Source organism: Pelophylax lessonae (assembly GCF_965119305.1).
Source record: "Pelophylax lessonae genome assembly, chromosome: 4".
NCBI classification, from domain to species: domain Eukaryota; kingdom Metazoa; phylum Chordata; class Amphibia; order Anura; family Ranidae; genus Pelophylax; species Pelophylax lessonae.
In genome coordinates this window covers 56,764,408-56,783,792 of record NC_138771.1, presented here as the reverse complement: position 1 = coordinate 56,783,792, position 19,385 = coordinate 56,764,408, and the positions used below count along the sequence as shown (strand labels likewise).

The following is a 19,385-nucleotide window of genomic DNA, read 5'->3' as shown; positions in this document are numbered from 1 at the left end:
TTGAAAAAATTATTGTAAAAAAAAAGAGATTTCTTTGGATTTAGTGTCTGGGGGGTCTAAAAAGTGTACCTGTGAAGTTTCAGCTCGGTAGCGTGTCCAGAACCAGAAAAAAAGGTTGTTTGTATTAGAATTAATATAGAACAGGGATATGGCTCCGCTATTTTCACACCTTGCCGGTTTTTGTATCTGGCGTTTTTTTGGGCATTTTTTGGGCGTCTTTGGAGGCAGGCATTACATCAGAACTTCTGTGTAGGGGTATATATACACACACACGTGTATGTATATATACACATACACATATATAGGTGTGAAAGTAGCAGAACACTATGCTTGCGCTAATGAAATAATTAACAGGCATATGGCTTCTCTGCTATAACACCTATATGTGTGTATGTGTATAAATACATATAAGTGTGTGTGTTTATATAGCCCTATACAGAATTTCAGATGTTTTGCCTGCCTCCAAAGACCCCCAAAAAATGCCCAAAAAAAACACCTGCTGCAAAAACACACCTGTGCGTTTTTGTAGCTGGCATTTTTTTGGGCATTTTTTGGGCGTCTTTGGAGGCAGGCATAACATCAGAACTTCTGTGTAGGGGTATATATACACACACACATGTATGTATATATACACATACACATAAATAGGTGTGAAAGTAGCAGAACCCTATGCTTGTGCTAATGAAATAATTAACAGGCATATGGCTTCTCTGCTATAACACCTATATGTGTGTATGTGTATAAATACATATAAGTGTGTGTGTATATATACCCCTATACAGAATTTCAGATGTTTTGCCTGCCTCCAAAGACGCCCAAAAAATGACCAAAAAAACGCCAGCTACAAAATCGCCCAGGTGTGTTTTTGCAGCAGGCGTTTTTTTGGGCATTTTTTTGGGGTCTTTGGAGGAAGGCAAAACATCTGAACTTCTGTATAGGGGTATATATATACACACACACTTCTATGTATTTATACACATACACACATATAGGTGTTATAGCAGAGAAGCCATATGCCTGTTAATTATTTCATTAGCGCAAGCATAGTGTTCTGCTACTTTCACACCTATATATGTGTATGTGTATATATACATACATGTGTGTGTGTGTATATATACCCATACACAGAAGTTCTGATGTTATGCCTGCCTCCAAAGATGCCCAAAAAAACACCAGCTACAAAATCGCCCAGGTGTGTTTTTGCAGCAGGCATTTTTTTGGGCATTTTTTTGGGGTCTTTGGAGGAAGGCAAAACATCTGAACTTCTGTATAGGGGTATATATATATACACACACACTTCTATGTATTTATACACATACACACATATAGGTGTTATAGCAGAGAAGCCATATGCCTGTTAATTATTTCATTAGCGCAAGCATAGTGTTCTGCTACTTTCACACCTACTGTATATATGTGTATGTGTATATATACATACATGTGTGTGTGTGTATATATACCCCTACACAGAAGTTCTGATGTTATGCCTGCCTCCAAAGACCCCCAAAAAATGCCCAAAAAAATGCCAGCTACAAAAACGCTCAGGTGTGTTTTTGCAGCAGGCGTTTTTTTTGGGCATTTTTTTGGGGTCTTTGGAGGCAGGCAAAACATCTGAAATTCTGTATAGGGGTATATATACACACACACTTATATGTATTTATACACATACACACATATAGGTGTTATAGCAGAGAAGCCATATGCCTGTTAATTATTTCATTAGTGCAAGCATAGGGTTCTGCTACTTTCACACCTACAGGGAGTGCAGAATTATTAGGCAAATGAGTATTTTTGAGGATTAATTTTATTATTGAACAACAACCATGTTCTCAATGAACCCAAAAAACTCATTAATATCAAAGCTGACTATTTTTGGAAGTAGTTTTTAGTTTGTTTTTAGTTTTAGCTATTTTAGGGGGATATCTGTGTGTGCAGGTGACTATTACTGTGCATAATTATTAGGCAACTTAACAAAAATCAAATATACAGTATACCCATTTCAATTATTTATTTTTACCAGTGAAACCAATACTGTATAACATCTCAACATTCACAAATATACATTTCTGACATTCAAAAACAAAACAAAAACAAATCAGTGACCAATATAGCCACCTTTCTTTGCAAGGACACTCAAAAGCCTGCCATCCATGGATTCTGTCAGTGTTTTGATCTGTTCACCATCAACATTGCGTGCAGCAGCAACCACAGCCTCCCAGACACTGTTCAGAGAGGTGTACTGTTTTCCCTCCTTGTAAATCTCACATTTGATGATGGACCACAGGTTCTCAATGGGGTTCAGATCAGGTGAACAAGGAGGCCATGTCATTAGCTTTTCTTCTTTATACCCTTTCTTGCCAGCCACGCTGTGGAGTACTTGGACGCGTGTGATGGAGCATTGTCCTGCATGAAAATCATGTTTTTCTTGAAGGATGCAGACTTCTTCCTGTACCACTGCTTGAAGAAGGTGTCTTCCAGAAACTGGCTGTAGGACTGGGAGTTGAGCTTGACTCCATCCTCAACCCGAAAAGGCCCCACAAGCTCATCTTTGATGATACCAGCCCAAACCAGTACTCCACCTCCACCTTGCTGGCGTCTGAGTCGGACTGGAGCTCTCTGCCCATTACCAATCCAGCCACGGGCCCATCCATCTGGCCCATCAAGACTCACTCTCATTTCATCAGTCCATAAAACCTTTGAAAAATCAGTCTTGAGATATTTCTTGGCCCAGTCTTGACGTTTCAGCTTGTGTGTCTTGTTCAGTGGTGGTCGTCTTTTAGCCTTTCTTACCTTGGCCATGTCTCTGAGTATTGCACACCTTGTGCTTTTGGGCACTCCAGTGATGTTGCAGCTCTGAAATATGGCCAAACTGGTGGCAAGTGGCATCTTGGCAGCTGCACGCTTGACTTTTCTCAGTTCATGGGCTGTTATTTTGCGCCTTGGTTTTTCCACACGCTTCTTGCGACCCTGTTGACTATTTTGAATGAAATGCTTGATTGTTCGATGATCACGCTTCAGAAGCTTTGCAATTTTAAGAGTGCTGCATCCCTCTGCAAGATATCTCACTATTTTTGACTTTTCTGAGCCTGTCAAGTCCTTCTTTTGACCCATTTTGCCCAAGAAAAGGAAGTTGCCTAATAATTATGCACACCTGATATAGGGTGTTGATGTCATTAGACCACACCCCCTTCTCATTACAGAGATGCACATCACCTAATATGCTTAATTGGTAGTAGGCTTTCGAGCCTATACAGCTTGGAGTAAGACAACATGCATAAAGAGGATGATGTGGTCAAAATACTCATTTGCCTAATAATTCTGCACTCCCTGTATATATGTGTATGTGTATATATACATACATGTGTGTGTGTGTATATATACCCCTACACAGAAGTTCAGATGTCATGCCTGACTCCAAACATGTCCTCAAAAAGCCAAATAAACGCCTGCAGCAAAAAGCAGGGTGACAGGGGCGAAGCCATATCCCGGTTCTATAAGTGTTCTAAGAGAAACAATCTTTTCTCTATAGCGGTTACTCTGAAATGGAAGGGTTTTGCCACCCTGCCATAGCAGTCAGAGTCAGTTAACCCTACACTACACTATGGTCCCCTTACACTTAACACTTTCCCTACAGAAACTAGATTATTAAATCTAACTATAGTGGAAAATGGTATCCTAACTACACTAGATATCCCTTTCCTCACACTAATAATTGTTAAATGACACTTTGAAGCAGAAGTAACAGAACTGCTTCCACTCTCTTCCACGTCCCTGTATTACAATGCTAGGAATTTGGCGGGGCTATCTTATATACTGGGGGGCGTATTCACTAATGATTGGCCTCTGGACCCCCTAGTCACTCCAATCACATTCCTAGCATTCTCCTACCCCCTCAATTGGCTTTTACTGATGGTTCTGGTCCAATCACGGGCTTTTAAAGCCCATTTCCTGTCCCATTGCATTTTGGTTGGTTCTGGTTGCCGAATTCCGAACCTTTTTAGCAAAAAGATCGGAATTCGGCCAAACCTCGAACAGTCAATGTTGGGGTTGAACCGATGGTCGACCGGAACCGTTTGATCATCCCTACTCAGAAATAATCCTAAATACACAGAGATGTATAGTAACTAAGTAGAACTACTTCACTACTGTACTTAAGTACCGAAAGGCGGTAGCTCTACTTTCCTGGAGTAGAATTTTTTTCTCCTACTTCCACCTTTACTTCACTACATTTTTTCGATGATTTCAATACTTCTACTCCAATATTTTTTTTTTCGTGCTGCATAGTTACTCGTTACTATTATAAAAATTACCACTGCCAGAACAGTAGATGGCAGATTTCATGAAGCTCAAAACATGTGTATTATCAGCGCATACGAAAATAAATGCTACTGTATTTATAAATAAAAGCTGCATTTTAAAGAATAAAAACAATATGATGTTCAAACTTTTGACTTCTTTCTTTAATAACTACATAACACAATACTTGTACTTTTACTTTCAGTACTTGAGTAGCAATTTTTTTTCAAAACTACTGGTACTTTTACTTTCAGTACTTGAGTAGCAAAATTTTTAAAAAAACTACTTGCAGTACTTAAGTACAAAAAATGTTGAATACTTTAGTATTTCTACTCAAGTCACTTTTTGATCGAGCACTTCCACTTCTACTCAAGTCACTTTTTGATCGAGCACTTGTACTTTTACTCAAGTATGGGTTTCGAGTACTTTATACAACTCTGTAAATACAACCAGTTTCCTAAATTGAGAACTGGCAGTAATTCAGTAAGAATTTGTCGCTGCCATAGCAAAAGATCATTAAAGTACAGTAGTAAGTACTACCTGAAGTTTCTGCATGTGTTGGTAATGCTTGTCCGAATTACCCCTGATAGTATGTTACATACCTCTGTCCCCGATAAGCCAGAAAGTTCCATTTTGTCCATTATTCTTAAGATATGAAATAGGTACCTTCCAGATGTAACTGAAAAAGATTTAAAACATTTCAATTAAACTTTAGTAAACTACAGCCAGGTTTGTTTATGGGAATATTAAACATATTATTATTATACAGGATTTATACAGCTCCAACAGTTTGTGCAGCGCTTTGCAATATAAATGGGGGAAGCACATTTACAATACAGTTCAGTACAGAGAAAATAGGAGGGTCCTGCTCATGAAACTTACAATCTAAAGGGAGGGGGAGGTGGTACAAAAGGTGATAGCTGCAGGGGATGATTTGGTGTAGGTAACTCAAGCACAGTTTTTAGGTGGAGGTTGGATAGGCAATGGGTTTTCAAAGATCGCCTAAGGGTGGACAGGGTAGGAGCTGACCGGACACAGGGGTAGGTGGTTCCAGAGGATAGGAGAGGTTCTAGAGAAGTCCTGGAGGCGAGCATCGGAGGAGGTGATGAGGGAGCTAGAAAGCAAGAGGTCTTGGGAAGAGTGGAGAGGATGATTTGGGTGATGAGGTTGGTGATGTAGCTGGGGTCGATGTTGCAGATAGTTAGTACTTTGTGGTTAGTATTTTGAATTTTATACAGTGAGCTAGTGGAAGCCAGTGAAGGGACTGGCATAGAGGGGCAGTGGTCAAGGATCAGTGAGTAGGGTGTATAAGTCTAGCAGCAGCATTATTATTAGACTGAATGGGGGATAGCCTGTGTAAAGGCAGGCCAGTGAACAGGAAGTTGCCGTAGTCAAGGTGCGATATAACCAAGCTGTAGATAAGTTGTTTTGTGGGGCCATTAGTAAGGAAGAGGTGAATTCTGGAAATGTTGCAGAGGTTGAGGCTGCAAGATTTAGCCCGTGATTATCTGTTTGATAATCCTATTTAAACCGTAAACCACCTAATACTGGTGAGGTTAAGATTTAAACCATATCTATGGTCAAAATTTACAATCATCTATTCATTTCTACACTGATTTTCAATCATTTCTAGCCTACTCCTATTATCTTGAAGTTTGTACACCTACTTTGTGAAGATCCCACATTTTTTCTTTCTTTGACACGTATTCATTATGCACTATGAGTAGGCACTGCTTTGCCACACATTTCACAGAGCCTGCCCTCTGAACTACAAAGGTGCTGAGAGGAAGAGTTTCAGAAGACGGAGTCAGTAAAGAAATTAAAGCTTTGCCGGCAGCAAGGTGCCATGGGATATGTAGTTCTTAGAACTTAAAGGAAAACAAGCATGCAGGAAATCCATGAAGTTGAAGAAAGATGGCCAGCAGACAGGCAGAAGTCAACATGTATGGAGCGTTTTCATGTAAGCTTAAATTGGATTGTCAAAAATAACTAATGTTTGTATTGTTATTACAATGCTGATTTTATTTTTAGAAAAGTTTATGATGCGACCATAGATTTAATTTAAATATCAATTGGGTTTTTCCTGCTATGTGGGACCCCGGTGGCAATATGACCAGCCACCCTCATGGCCATAACAGAGTCAAGTTTTTAGATGGTCCTCACATACTTCATTCCCGTGGATATAATAGAGACACTGACACCAGAATAAAGAATATCTTTTTTTTTTTTTTTTTTTTTATACATATTTAGAAAAAAATATAATAAATCAGCATTGCATAACAAATATCAGCCCAGGTTGTAGTTTTCAAAATAAGCTTGATTTAGCATTATACTCAGGGCATTTATATTATATTTACAAAAAAAAAAAACAGAGATAAAAATAATAGTGGTTAAATAGACCCCTTAAAACAGTTAAATATATTTTTGGAATCAGAAAGCCTAAAGCATCAGCTATTTAGTGAGATATTTCTATTTTGTACATATACTAGCGAAACATGCCATGAATATAATTGTAAAGATCACTGTGAAAGAACACACCACCAAATAAACCAGTCACTGACCATTCATCTACAGCAGTATTTATCAACTAGGATGCCACGGCACCCTGATGTTCCATTTGGGGTTGCCAGGGGTGCATGCTGGGTCCAGTAGTTTTGCACAGCATCACAGGTGGGCCAGCCACCAGTTCAATGGAAACACACCAGGGCAGATGGCATTTAGGGCAGCAACAGCATTCAGAAGGGGATGGAAGTCTGCCTCTGTTTAAACCTTCTCTACTTCCCGCCCACTGCCATACTGCCACAGCTGTGCTGTGATGAAGATCGGAAGGTACAAAATGTTTGGGGGTTGGGGGGAGCTGAGAATTATGATGTTAAAAGGGGGGGGTTGAGGATTCTGATGTGAAGGGGGAGGGCTGAGGACTCTGATGTGAAAGAGGGGAGGGTGGAGGACCCTGATGTGAAGGAGGTGAGAAAATAAATAACCAGAGCAAATACTGTCCTTTTATATGTTCATGTAATAGTGCTTTATTTGTTACTATTGGAACCTCCTCCATGAAAATATTATATTTACAAACTATAGAGTTATAGGCTGGAAAAAAATGAGAGAAAGTTCGAAGGTTAAAAGGGCCTGGAGAAAACTAAGACATGGCAAAGGGACCATATAACAGGGTAGAGGGAGTGACAGGCAGTTATATGGTTAAATGAGAATTCAATTTTTTGAGGGTCTTTGAAGGCATGTTTTATTGTCAAAAAAAAGTGGGTGGAGAGCCGTCTAAGAATTCAGGGATCAGTGTGGTCCAATTGTTGGTCCACCTGCTTGGTTTCCCTGGGTGCACGCGCCCAGCAACCTGGTTTACCATGTCTCATGGGCTTTATGGTCCAACAGAACCCTCTGTGGACCGAGCCTGGGTGCATTGGAGAGCCTCTCATAAGTGTGTAAGCATATGATTCCCTAGGGTCAAAGTGCAACGGGAACCCTGACAAAATCAGTGAACCGGAGGGATGGGTATTAGAGTTTAGGACCTGCCTTCACTTAAAATATTACTGCAGGCCTTGGCATGGGAGCTGGTTTAACAACCCACAGAAGAGGGTGCTACAAGCTTTCTTCTTTTTCTTCCTCTGAACATTTCTATTATTTATTATTCTAAAACATAATTACTCATGCATTAGTCTATTTTTTTAAAATGCACCCACTTACTTATATGGTGATGGACGATCCACGACTGATTCTGGATCTAGAAGGAAGTGCCTCTGTTGTAAAGCACCTACTGTTGTATCCACTGTTACCACCGGGAAACCCATTTGCAAGACCCAGGTGTCCATAATTTGACTAATATTCATACCGTTAAGATTTACCTTGTCTTGCTTATCTACAGCCTAAAAATAAATGAAATATAGGCTCTGTTACTGATACTGCACAATGTAATTTGTTGGCTTTCCATCACAAAAGAAAAAGAAACAAACATTGAAAATGAGCTAGGTAATGGAAAAGTCAGCGGGAATTTGTCCCAGTTGCAGTTTTGGTTCAGGTATATTTGTTTTGGTCCAAAGACAAATGGGTGAGATGTTCATTTATACCCATTAGATAATGTTGTCTCCCATTGGACTAAATGCAAAAATCTTAAGTATCAGATGCTATGATGTTACTTTGCTTGTTATATTGAGTTTGCACTGCAAGGCATCAACCATTTGTCCAGCATTTGGCAGACTTTGGGAGACAACACACTTTCCTGGTACATGTTCTATAGCTTATGCTCTATGGTTATGCTAAGTGTACATTGTGCTCTGCTAAGAGCTCTTATAGATGCAGGGCAAATTAAAGGCTAACTCCACATTTTGAAGCATGTTTACATATTACAACCATATTTAGGGTATGCTATGTAACATGGTGCCAAACTGCCCACCCCCTAAAAAACAACCCCTCTTTTGAGAGCATGCAGGGGTTCTTCTTCGCATCGTCAACTGACAGTTTTGAATTTTGTGTAACTGTGCAGGGCTTCGCCCTGCCAGCTCTATCATTTATTTACAGAGATCTGTGAATGAACTACAACTCCTATTTGGCAATGCGGAGACAAACTAGTTGCCAGAGTAGTTATCAATGAAGCATAAATGCGGTGACTACCTCACTCATAGTCCATTGACACACCCTCCGGGTCTCTAACTGGAAGTCTAAACCTTGGTTAGGGCAAGGAGCTGGAGGAAGAGTTTGCAGGATCCATTTGAAAAAAAAAATTACAAATGCAAATTTTTTTTTTGTAAAGGGTGGATTTAAAAACTATTCCTATTTTATTTTATCAGCCTGGTTCACAGCTATGCATTTTTCAGTGTGTTTTTGCAGAAATGCTCTACAGTTCATTTAAAAAGATTTCCTATGGTCACGTTCACATCTATGCCTTTTCCACCAGGGCGTATTTTGGAAAAGGGTTAGGGACTTATTTTTCCACAGCAGGTTGCATTTTGGTTCCAAAGACTTCAATAGAAAGCATTAAAAATGCAGTGCTTGCATTTTTGATGCGTTTATGCTGGTTTATCCCGCAACGGACACCTCCCAGAAAAGCAAAACGCATTTTAGAATACAATAAATACACGTCAAAGGTGCATGTGAAAAAATGCAAAATGCATTGGAAAAATACATCAACCACAACATGCATAGGTGTGAACCAAGTCTTAAGTGTTTTGAGGAGTGCAAAAGCAGAAAAAAGAGAATCTTGGCTTCAGTGTTTTACACTCATGAATGAGACTGTGATGCCTATCACCTGGCAAGGGTAGATTTAAAATGGTTGTAAACCCCTCCCCCCACACTAAAAAATCAGTAAACATCCCTAAAAATATTTAATATTTATTCTTTGCTTTTAGATAAATGATGTGTTAATTCTGGCAGTCAATATATCTTCCTTGATGATCTGCAGGCTCATTCAGCCTCTGCAGCGTTGCCACCAGCAGTAGTGGCTGGTGCTAAAAAAAATTTGGGGGGGGGTGCAAACAAACTGAAAAATTAAACTGCTAGCAATACAAGACTGCAAATAGCCATCCATAAAGTGACCATGCATCATCACTGCCAGGCAAGATATAGTAAATGTCAAAGTCAACTGTCAAAGAATGCAACAAATGCACCATGAATCAGTGCATCCGAGCCCAATGTGGACCCACTACCAGCAGTAGCCTTATCATCAGTAACAGCCCTACAGCAGTACTATCAGCATGAGCCAAGCAATCAAGGCAATCACTCACGTGACCACCCGACTGATGCTGAATCAACCCTGTCAAAGCTTCCCCATCCTCCCCTTCTCCTCTTCATCTGAACGCCCCATAAAGGGGCACTGCTACAAAGACAAAACCGAACCTTCATCCACCTCGAGACACCTCGCCTGCCTCCACATTGACCAGCACTTGCCAGTCAAACGACAATCTGCTAAGCGGGAATGAGACTCACTGAGAACAGTCTAATCACAGGAGACCAAAACACAAAAACAACATTGATTCGCCAAAAAATAAAAAGTGGGAGGACAATCCAAAACAAACCAACCAGAGCTCAGCCTCAAATCACATGCACATTAAAAGTCTACGGACCCAATAGGCACCCATTAGTCCGGCGCCCTGCACACACATATGATATGAATGAAATACAGTTTCCAATCCTCTCATTTTTTAATAAATGACAACATGACCAACAGTGGAGTAGACTAGTACGACTAAACTACATCCCCTCGTTATCAATTTGCGATATATCTTTAACCAACTTTCAACATGTCAAAGTAGCCCTCCTCCCCGGTAAACCCCAGAGGGGGCGGCACCCCTGCATCCCTCATTGACCGGCTGCTACTGGTTGCCACCACCCGGGGAGGAGGACGTGTTCTGCTGATGAAGCTTAGCTCCATCTACCAAACCGCGCAATGTGGAGTGGGGAGGAAAAAAAGTGGCCACATGACCAGCAGAATAATCATTTAAAAAAGTGTTTGCTATGTTAACCAATTGCTAGTGATGTGTCCTATCCTAAAAAAGGTCAGAATATGTCTGGGTTTACATATCTCTAACACAGGCCTTCCTGAGATAACGTGGTTCTGTCGGAGCAAACCAAACTATTTCCAAGGTTGTAATCATCTCTGTAGTTTGCAAGTATGACCTTGCATTAATTGTATTTGGTATGTTCTATTACATGTATGAGGTTAGAACAATGTCTTTAGAACTACTGGGTCTCATGACTATTTAGCAACTGTAACATGACAAATGTGTTTATCCCAAGACTCATGATCCACAAACCAGCTTGATATTTGTGGCCCATAAAACTTTCTACTGGAACAATCTATGGGTTTCATATTGAATATTCACAATGAGTTCTTCAGTTCTTATACGCACTACAATAAAGAAGGTTAAATTACCGCCTGTAGATGATTCCATAGATCAGTGTATACCGTATTAGCATTTTCAAAAGCTTTCAGGTAGGTCTACAAAAAATAAAACAAAGTCAGTATTAGTATATAGTATATATAGGTGGCATGAAAAGACTTTGAAAACTGATAGGACCCATTCTCACCATTCTGCTACAGTGCATTAATTGTACATACATTTACTCCCTTTGATATGCGTTGTATTAGGGCAGCTCATTCATTTGAAAAGTAATTCCTGAACCCAGAAGCAGTGACATAACTCATTATCTCATTGGTAATTTTTTTTTTTATACTTTGTACTTTTGGAAATGCAATCAACCAGTTTTTGAAGCTGAAAATGCCAGAACCAATTATGTGGGATACTTTTGTTATTTGGTTTAGATATGCTTTAAATATCCCTTTACAAAGGTTAGACAAATTAGTTCAGTCTTTACTCATAGCCAAAGTTTCTACGGCCCTTTAGAAATGTAGTTATCCTCCAAACATCTTTCCAGTCCATGAATTTTATAGATAGAAACCGATCGGGGGGGGGGGGGGTCTAGGGGTGGCTGCATATGTAATAATCTGGTTGAACGACTCTTCATAGACAATATGATCAGATCTAAGAATTATCAAAACACTGTGTCATTGATTGATTTTGTGCAAAACTGATCAGCATATGGCCAAACAATCTTTTTGCTCTTTTGCTCTTACGATCATATTTTTCTCCTGGACAGTAAAGCGATATAATACAAAAAAATACACATGTATTAAAAATGGTTTCTATTTATAACCACTATAATGTCCAGTCAATGTATCTATCGATGGGTGGACACCTCAATAGTATTTCCTGTCTATGGCCATCATAAAAATTGCATTTGTGAATGTGAATAAACTCAGCTGAGAGACGTTTGGGTGTTTTTTTTTTTTGAGAAGCAGATCTGGCAATATCTTTACACCTTTACCTTAAAAAAGCACAGATTATGAATGTTTTACCATATTGATCATTGATAGGAGATACTTACTTGCAGCCCTTCAACAAAAAGAGGTTCAGTGAGAAATGAAGACAACATTCTAATAACTGCTGCACCCTGCACAAAACAGAAAATAAGATGTATAAGTGTTAATTAGAAAACATGCAACATTAGATTTAAATTGTTGTTATTATTGATGCTTCTATTTTTATAATTGTGATTACTATACTGATTTTTTTCAGCCCTGACAGTAAAATCATAGAAATGTAGATTGTAGAGGGATGGGAGGAAAAAAACATTTCCTGTTGGCCCCTTCCAGTTCCAACATGACTGTGCACCAGTTCACAAAGCAAAGTCCATAAAGACATGGATGAGGAAATTTGGGGTGGAGTTGCCTGGCCTGCACAGAGTCCTGACCTCAACCCAATAGAACATTTTTGGGATGAATTAGAGTGGAGACTGTGAACCAGGCCTTCTAATCCAACATCAGTGCCTGACCTCACAAATGCGCTTCTGGAAGAATGGTGAAACATTCCCATAGACACACTCCTAAACCTTGTGGACAGCCTTCCCAGAAGAGTTGAAGCTGTTATAGCTGAAAAGGGTGGGCCAACTCAATATTGAACCCTACAGACTAAGACTGCCATTAAAGTTCATGTGCGTGTAAAGGCAGGCGTCCCAATATTTCTGGTAATATATATATATCTATATCTCTATATCTATATATCTATATCTATATATATATATATATATATACAGTATAGATAAATATTTATTTTTTATCTTTTTTGTTGAATCCACTTACTGTTGGCTCACTCACTGCCTCTTTTGCTCTTCTGGAAGTCTATTTCCAGCATTCACTATTCTTTCAGTAAAATAAAGCTTTCTAAGATTAGCTTTGAATGTTCCTCCTGCTAGTTTGAGGTTATGTCTCTGTGTTCTTGATCTCTGCTTCATTACTGCCCACTGAACCTTATTCATGCCCTTGATGTATTAAAAAGTTTCAATCCTCTTGTCCTCCTTTCCTCCAGACTGTACATATTAAAGTGATTGTTAACTGCCGGTTCACACTGTTCCGACTTGTCAGGTTCCTGCACCTTTTTTTTGCAAAGTCGGAGCGACTTGCATTGACTTCCATTATGTGAAGTCGTTGCAAGCCGCGCCGAAGTCGCGGTGCACGGGCGACTGCATTAGTCGCCCGAAGTCGTGTCAGATCAGTGTGAACCGACTCTTAGTCTCATGTTTTTTTTTCTTAATAACAAACATGTTATATTTACCTCCTCTGTGTAATGTTTTTTCACAGAGTGGCCCCGATCCTCTTCCTCTCGGGTCCCTGTTCGCTGCTCCTGGCTCCTCCCTCCTGTCGAGTGCAGCTTGCTATGGGGGCACCCAAGCCGAACTGCAGCTCCGTGTATCCATTCAGACTCAGAGCTGTCGTTCAGCACTGCCCCTCTCTCTCCTGATTGGCTAACTGACTTTGATTGACAGCAGCAGGAGCCAATGGCAATGCTGCTGTGTCTCAGCCAATCAGGAGTGAGAGTCCCAGACGGCCGAGGGACTAGTGGACATCGCTGGATAGAAATGGGGCTCAGGTAAGTATTAGGGGGTGCTGGAGAGTCTGCTACACCCAGAAGGCTTTTTATCTTAATGCATAGAATGCATTAAGATAAAAAAAAAAAAACTTCTGCCTTTACAACTCATTTAAGTTCCTGAAGTCTCTCCTTATATGTTTTATCCCTCAAACCTCTCACCATTTTTGTTGCCCGTTTCTGGACTTGTTCTGTCTTCTTGATATCTTTTTGTGAGTGGAATCTCCAGAACTTGACACACTGGGGTTGATTTACTAAAACTGGGGAATGCAAAATCTGGGGCAGCTCTGCATAGAAGTCAATCAGCTTCCAGGTTTTTTTTGTCAAAACCTAATTAAAGAAGCTGAAGTTAGAAGCTGATTGGCTGGCAACTGCACAACTGCACCAGATTTTGCAATCTCCAATAATAGTAAATTAACCTCGGTATTCTAAGTGGGGTATAACTAAATATCTGTAAAGAAGAATCGGGACCTCCATCCTACTGCTGGTGATTCCTTTAATGATAAATCAATAATATTCAACACCTATGTCTTGATTCTGGTGCCTTGATGTCCAGTGAAAGCTTGAACATCTACAAAGCTACACTACTTAAAAACAAAGATAATATCCATTATTAGCAATCATCTGTAGTAGGCAGATCCAAAGTGGAACTCCATGCAAACAGCTAAGTCCTCAGTCAAATACACCAATTTTAACCATTATACTTTCCAAGCTTTCACAATTCTGTTTAATCACCCTTGCCATACGTTTTAGCCAGGAATATGACTCCACTATTTCCTATTTTTTCTTTATAGCTTCTTGGGTCATCAGCTTGGTCATTACACCTAGATGATAATGCTGTTTAAGACCAATGAGAAGACTGGGGTTAAAAGAAAAGAGAAGACTGGATTCAGAAAGGTAACACCAGAAGCTGCAAAGCAGAATCAAAAACTCGGGCGATCACCTACCTAGATTTGCGGGTTGGAAGAAATATGAAAATGACAATAGCTTCTGGTTAAGCTTACAAGTTTTTTAAAAGGTACAACACATCAACTGTACAGTTAGCAATTGTCTAGATTTCCATATTAAGAGAAGAACTAGAATTTGGATTGTACTTAAGGAGGGTGTTGCAGATGCTTCTTGATCTGGAATTTTCATAAATAAGGCATAACATTACCCATAACAGCATGATAAAAATGAATGTTCTTTAGAATAGAACATACATTTCACATTAGCAGTTATACTACAAAAAATGGTGTGTGCTGTAAATTGCCTCCACAGTTGCTCTTGTTTCTTTTTGCGAGAGGCTGCCATTTTGATGAAGCTCAGAGTCTCTGAGCAGCAGTATATCTTTAGGCTGTCAGCAGATCGCCCTCTAGTGGCTCTAATTTTCGGACCAGTGCCAAAAAATAGAGAGCAACTGAGCATGTGCAGAGCAGTGCTTTTAAACAGTATAGACACTTATTTTTAATGTTTTACATAGCTATACCTGCAAAAGGGACCAGCCTAAAGTGATCTAGCAGGACTTTTCTGACTAAAGTTCCACTTTAAAAGAGAAGTATGGGCTTTGCAAAAGAAACAAAAACATTATACTCACCTAGGTGATGCATCATCAATCCCCTGCTGCCTCTGCAGTGAGAACTGAGCGATCAAACACCGCTAATTGCTTAGTTCTCCCCCTCCACTCTGAGCAGAGAGCCGGGATTGTCAGTCCCTGGCTCTGTGCCCCTCCAGAGCTCACTGGAGTGCTGGGCTGTGGAGTAGGTGGGAGTGGCTGGCTCAGGCTCTCGCCAATCACTGAGAGGCTGAGCCAGGTTACTGTCCAGGCTTCTTTTTAGAGGTGGGACCAGCTCTGTGACATCAGACGACAGCGGGCCTTAGCCCACTGCCAGCTGAAAATGGGTCACAGGAAAACAGGTCACAAGTAAATAGGTCATAGGAAAATAAGTCATAGGAAAATGGGTCATAGGAGAAGTACAGCCAAAAAAATGCATTGGCTGTACTTCTCCTTTCAGTTCTACTGTTTTTAATTACACGAGCAGATCTGTACTCATGCTGTTACCCCAATGGAAGGATTAAAATAGCTAATGCAATTTCTTATGTCTCCTAATATTGTTGTTCTAAACCTGTTGTACAGCATTGGGCATTGTGGAGTGGCAGAGGCTACAGCACTCACCTTGCTGTAAGTAATGGAATCAAATAGTCCGCTTATGTCTGCTGGGGTTTCTACTTCACTTTCATCTGATGTAAGAGGGTGGGATGAGGCCAAGGCATCAACTGCCATCACTCTGTGTGTATCATACAGTACTATCAGGTCTATCTGTAAAAGATGGAAGATAACACAGATAAAGTGATGTAATCGCATAACTGCATCTAAGATAAAGGTATGTCAATAGTAAAAAATGAAAAAAACGAATTCTATTGGAACATAAATATTGTAATTATTGCACCAATCAGTCAATTAATCTACATATATGTTTCTGGAAAGGAAAGCTATTGGCTGGGCTATAATTTCCATCTCATCATGTTAGAATGGATGATGGATTTACTAGGTGAGACATTTTTAGAAGTCTTTTCCTGCATTTGACTAGATAATAAAAAGCAAACATTAACCACTTAAGCCCCGGAGGATTTGGCTGCTAAAGGACCAGGGGTTTTTTTGCGATTTTTTACTGCGTGACTTTAACGGACAATTGCGCGGTCGTGCGACGCTGTACCTAAACGAATTTGACGTCCTTTTTTTCCCACAAACAGAGCTTTCTTTTGGTGGTATTTGATCACCTGTGCGATTTTTTGATCACGCGCTATAAACAAAAAAAGAGCGTAAATTTTGCAAAAATAACAATATTTTTCACATTTTTTTATATGAAATTCCCCAAAAAAAAAAGTAAAAATCAAAATTTTTTAACATTTTTCGGCCAATTTGTTTTATGCTACCTATGTTTGGTAAAAAAAATCGCAAAAAGCGTATTTTGATTGGTTTGCGCAAAAGTTATCGCGTTTACTAACAAAGAGAAAGATTTTTGTCATTTTTGGTGTTTTTTTTTTTAACGCGTAATGGCGGCGATCTGCGATTTTTTTTTCGGTACTGCGACATTGCGGCGGACAGATCGGACCCTTGACTGACATTTTTGACACTTTTGGGGTTACCAGTGACATTACTGCAGTAATCAGTGCTATACATATGCACTGTTACTGCAAAAATGACACTGGCAGGGAAGGGGTTAACTTTATTGGGAAGGGAGGGGTTAAGTGTGTCCTAGGGGCGTGCTTTCTACTGTGTAGGGACATTGCTATTGGTGTAAAAGCAAAGATCAACCGTTCTACATAGTAGAACGGTCAGATCTTTACTTTTACACAGGGAGAACTGACAGGCAGCTTGTTTACACAAGCTGCTCTGTCTTTCTCCCTTCACAGGAGCGATCGTAGTGTGGCCGGCGGACATCGAGTCCGCCGGTCACACGCACTGACTTGCCTGTGAACGAGCCGCGGCGGGCGCGCGCCTCGGCGGGCGCGCGCCCGCTCGCTATAGGCTCGCAAGTCAGTGACAGGCGAGTGACGTACCGATACGTCACTCTGCCTGGCCGGGGCTGACCGCCGCAGTATATAGTCGTGCGGCGGTCGGCAACCGGTTAATTCCAATTTACCAAAATTTATAAGTATTTCTTTAGTGCTTTTGAGTCAGTGGTGTCAACACCCACAAATTATAATTTTCATTAGTAAAATGCACAGCTCTCTATAAATTCTGCATTGTGAAAATGTTTATAATGCAGCAAGCTGATTACTCCCTGACTACTCATACAGTATTTTTATCTTGATATGTATATCCTAATATGTACAGTATACAGTTTTTTCATTTTTAGATCACCCACCCCTGAAGAGGGCAGCTACAACAAGCAGATCAGAGGAGTGGCTTTGTTATCACTTTTCACAATTACAAGTGATAAAAAAATGAATGTTTTGCATACATTATACAAGCCAGCCATGTTTTGGAATGAGGCTGCTTGCTATGGACTTCTTGTGTAACCACTTGCCAACCGTATACTGTATATATATATAGCGAAAGGCAGCTCTCCTGTGCAAAATCATGTACCTGTACTTTATTTTATATTTCCAGGTCTGGGGTGCGCACGTGCACCACCGGCGTACCGCTCCAGCTGCGACTGGACACATCCTGAGCCAATCAGCGGGTCCGGTAGACACGATGTCTGCTGGGGCCCACCAATCGTTCGGGACACAGGCAGAACAGGAGTCTGCCCATGTAAACAAGGCAGATTGCCTTTCTGTGAGAAGGGAAGGTTGTGATCTTGTGTTCCTACAAAGCGGGAACACGGATCTCTGCCTTCCCATAGTACAAGCACCCCCACACAGTTATCAAGCACTCCCTAGGAACACATTTAACCCTTTGATCACCCCTGATGTTAACCCCTTCCCTGCCAGTGTCATTAGTACAGTGACAGTGCATATTTTTAGCACTGATGACTGTATTGGTGTCACTGGTCCCCAAAAAGTGTCAGATAGTGTCCAATTTTTCATCCGCAATATCGCAGTCCCACTGTAAGTTGCTGATTGCCGCCATTACTAGTAAAAATAAATAAACAAATATATAAAAATTCCGTAAATCTATCCCATAGTTTGTAGACCCTATACTTTTTGCACAAACCAATAAATATTCGCTTATTGGGATTTTTTTATATTAAAAACATGTAGCAGAAAACATGTTGGCCTAAACTGACGAAGAAATTAGATTTTTTACATTTTTTATTGAATGTATTTCATAGCAAATATTAAGAAATATATATATTTTTTTCAAAAATTGTCGGTCTTATTTGGTTTGTAGTGCAAAAAATAAAAATCACAGAGGTGATCAAATACCACAAAAAGAAAGCTTTATGTGTGAGGAAAAAAATGACATACATTTTATTTGGGTTTAGTGTCGCACAACTGCGCAATTGTCAGCTAAAGTAATGCAATGCCGTACCATCATGGCTAGTTTCTAGCAAAATTTATCTCTCTTTCTATCTCTGTCGCTACATCATCATTTATTTGAACACAAATAAAGGCAAAAATGTTTGACGTACTATATTCCAGGTGGGTTCTGCATAATCCGCTCCCAGATATTCCACGTAAGAGGCAAAACCTTCATTTAGCCAAAGATCATTCCACCATTCAATTGTCACAAGGTTTCCAAACCACTAAAATGGAAGCAGATTACCAACATTAGCAAATAATAACAAAGTTTATTTTTCTTGGCATTACATAACCTTAGAACACAGATGTATATTTCCCATGTGGGACAAACAAACGCCAAGCCTCTCTCTGACTATCAGATCCTAAAGCAAAGTGGACAAAGACAACAAATTATTTTTGTGGTTTAAATTAGATTATTTTTAAGTTAATAGCCATTCCAACAGAAACCGAGCCACAAATTCTTGTATTCTTGTATTTGGAATTGATCTACTGCTAGAAGCTATGAAAATGCCTCAGTTTAGACTGAATTCTTATTTTAATTGTTTATATATTTAATTCTAATTGATAGCAGTTAGCTGCTGTTGTATAGTAAATGCTTGTTTTTAAAGAATAGATAAAGGAAGCACCTGATGAGCAAGTTCATGAGCAATAATTGTGACAACTCTCTCCTTGTTGCCAATGGAAGATTCTGCTTTGTCCCAAAGCAGA

General features: G+C 39.9%; 1 protein-coding gene across 1 annotated transcript in view; it reads right to left on the bottom strand.

The window, feature by feature from the left end:
* LOC309552337 (aminopeptidase N-like) overlaps positions 1 to 19,385 on the bottom strand; it is a 73,587-nt gene that overhangs the window by 40,965 nt on the left and 13,237 nt on the right. Inside the window, exons 5-11 of the mRNA XM_082253250.1 lie at positions 19,304 to 19,385; positions 18,788 to 18,901; positions 15,883 to 16,026; positions 12,190 to 12,255; positions 11,177 to 11,242; positions 7,996 to 8,174; positions 4,899 to 4,975 (exon numbers count right to left, since the gene is read on the bottom strand). The exon at positions 19,304 to 19,385 is cut by the window's right edge and continues 73 nt beyond it. Of these exons, the coding sequence (XP_082109376.1) occupies positions 4,899 to 4,975; positions 7,996 to 8,174; positions 11,177 to 11,242; positions 12,190 to 12,255; positions 15,883 to 16,026; positions 18,788 to 18,901; positions 19,304 to 19,385 (728 nt within the window). The remainder of the gene's footprint in view (positions 1 to 4,898; positions 4,976 to 7,995; positions 8,175 to 11,176; positions 11,243 to 12,189; positions 12,256 to 15,882; positions 16,027 to 18,787; positions 18,902 to 19,303) is intronic.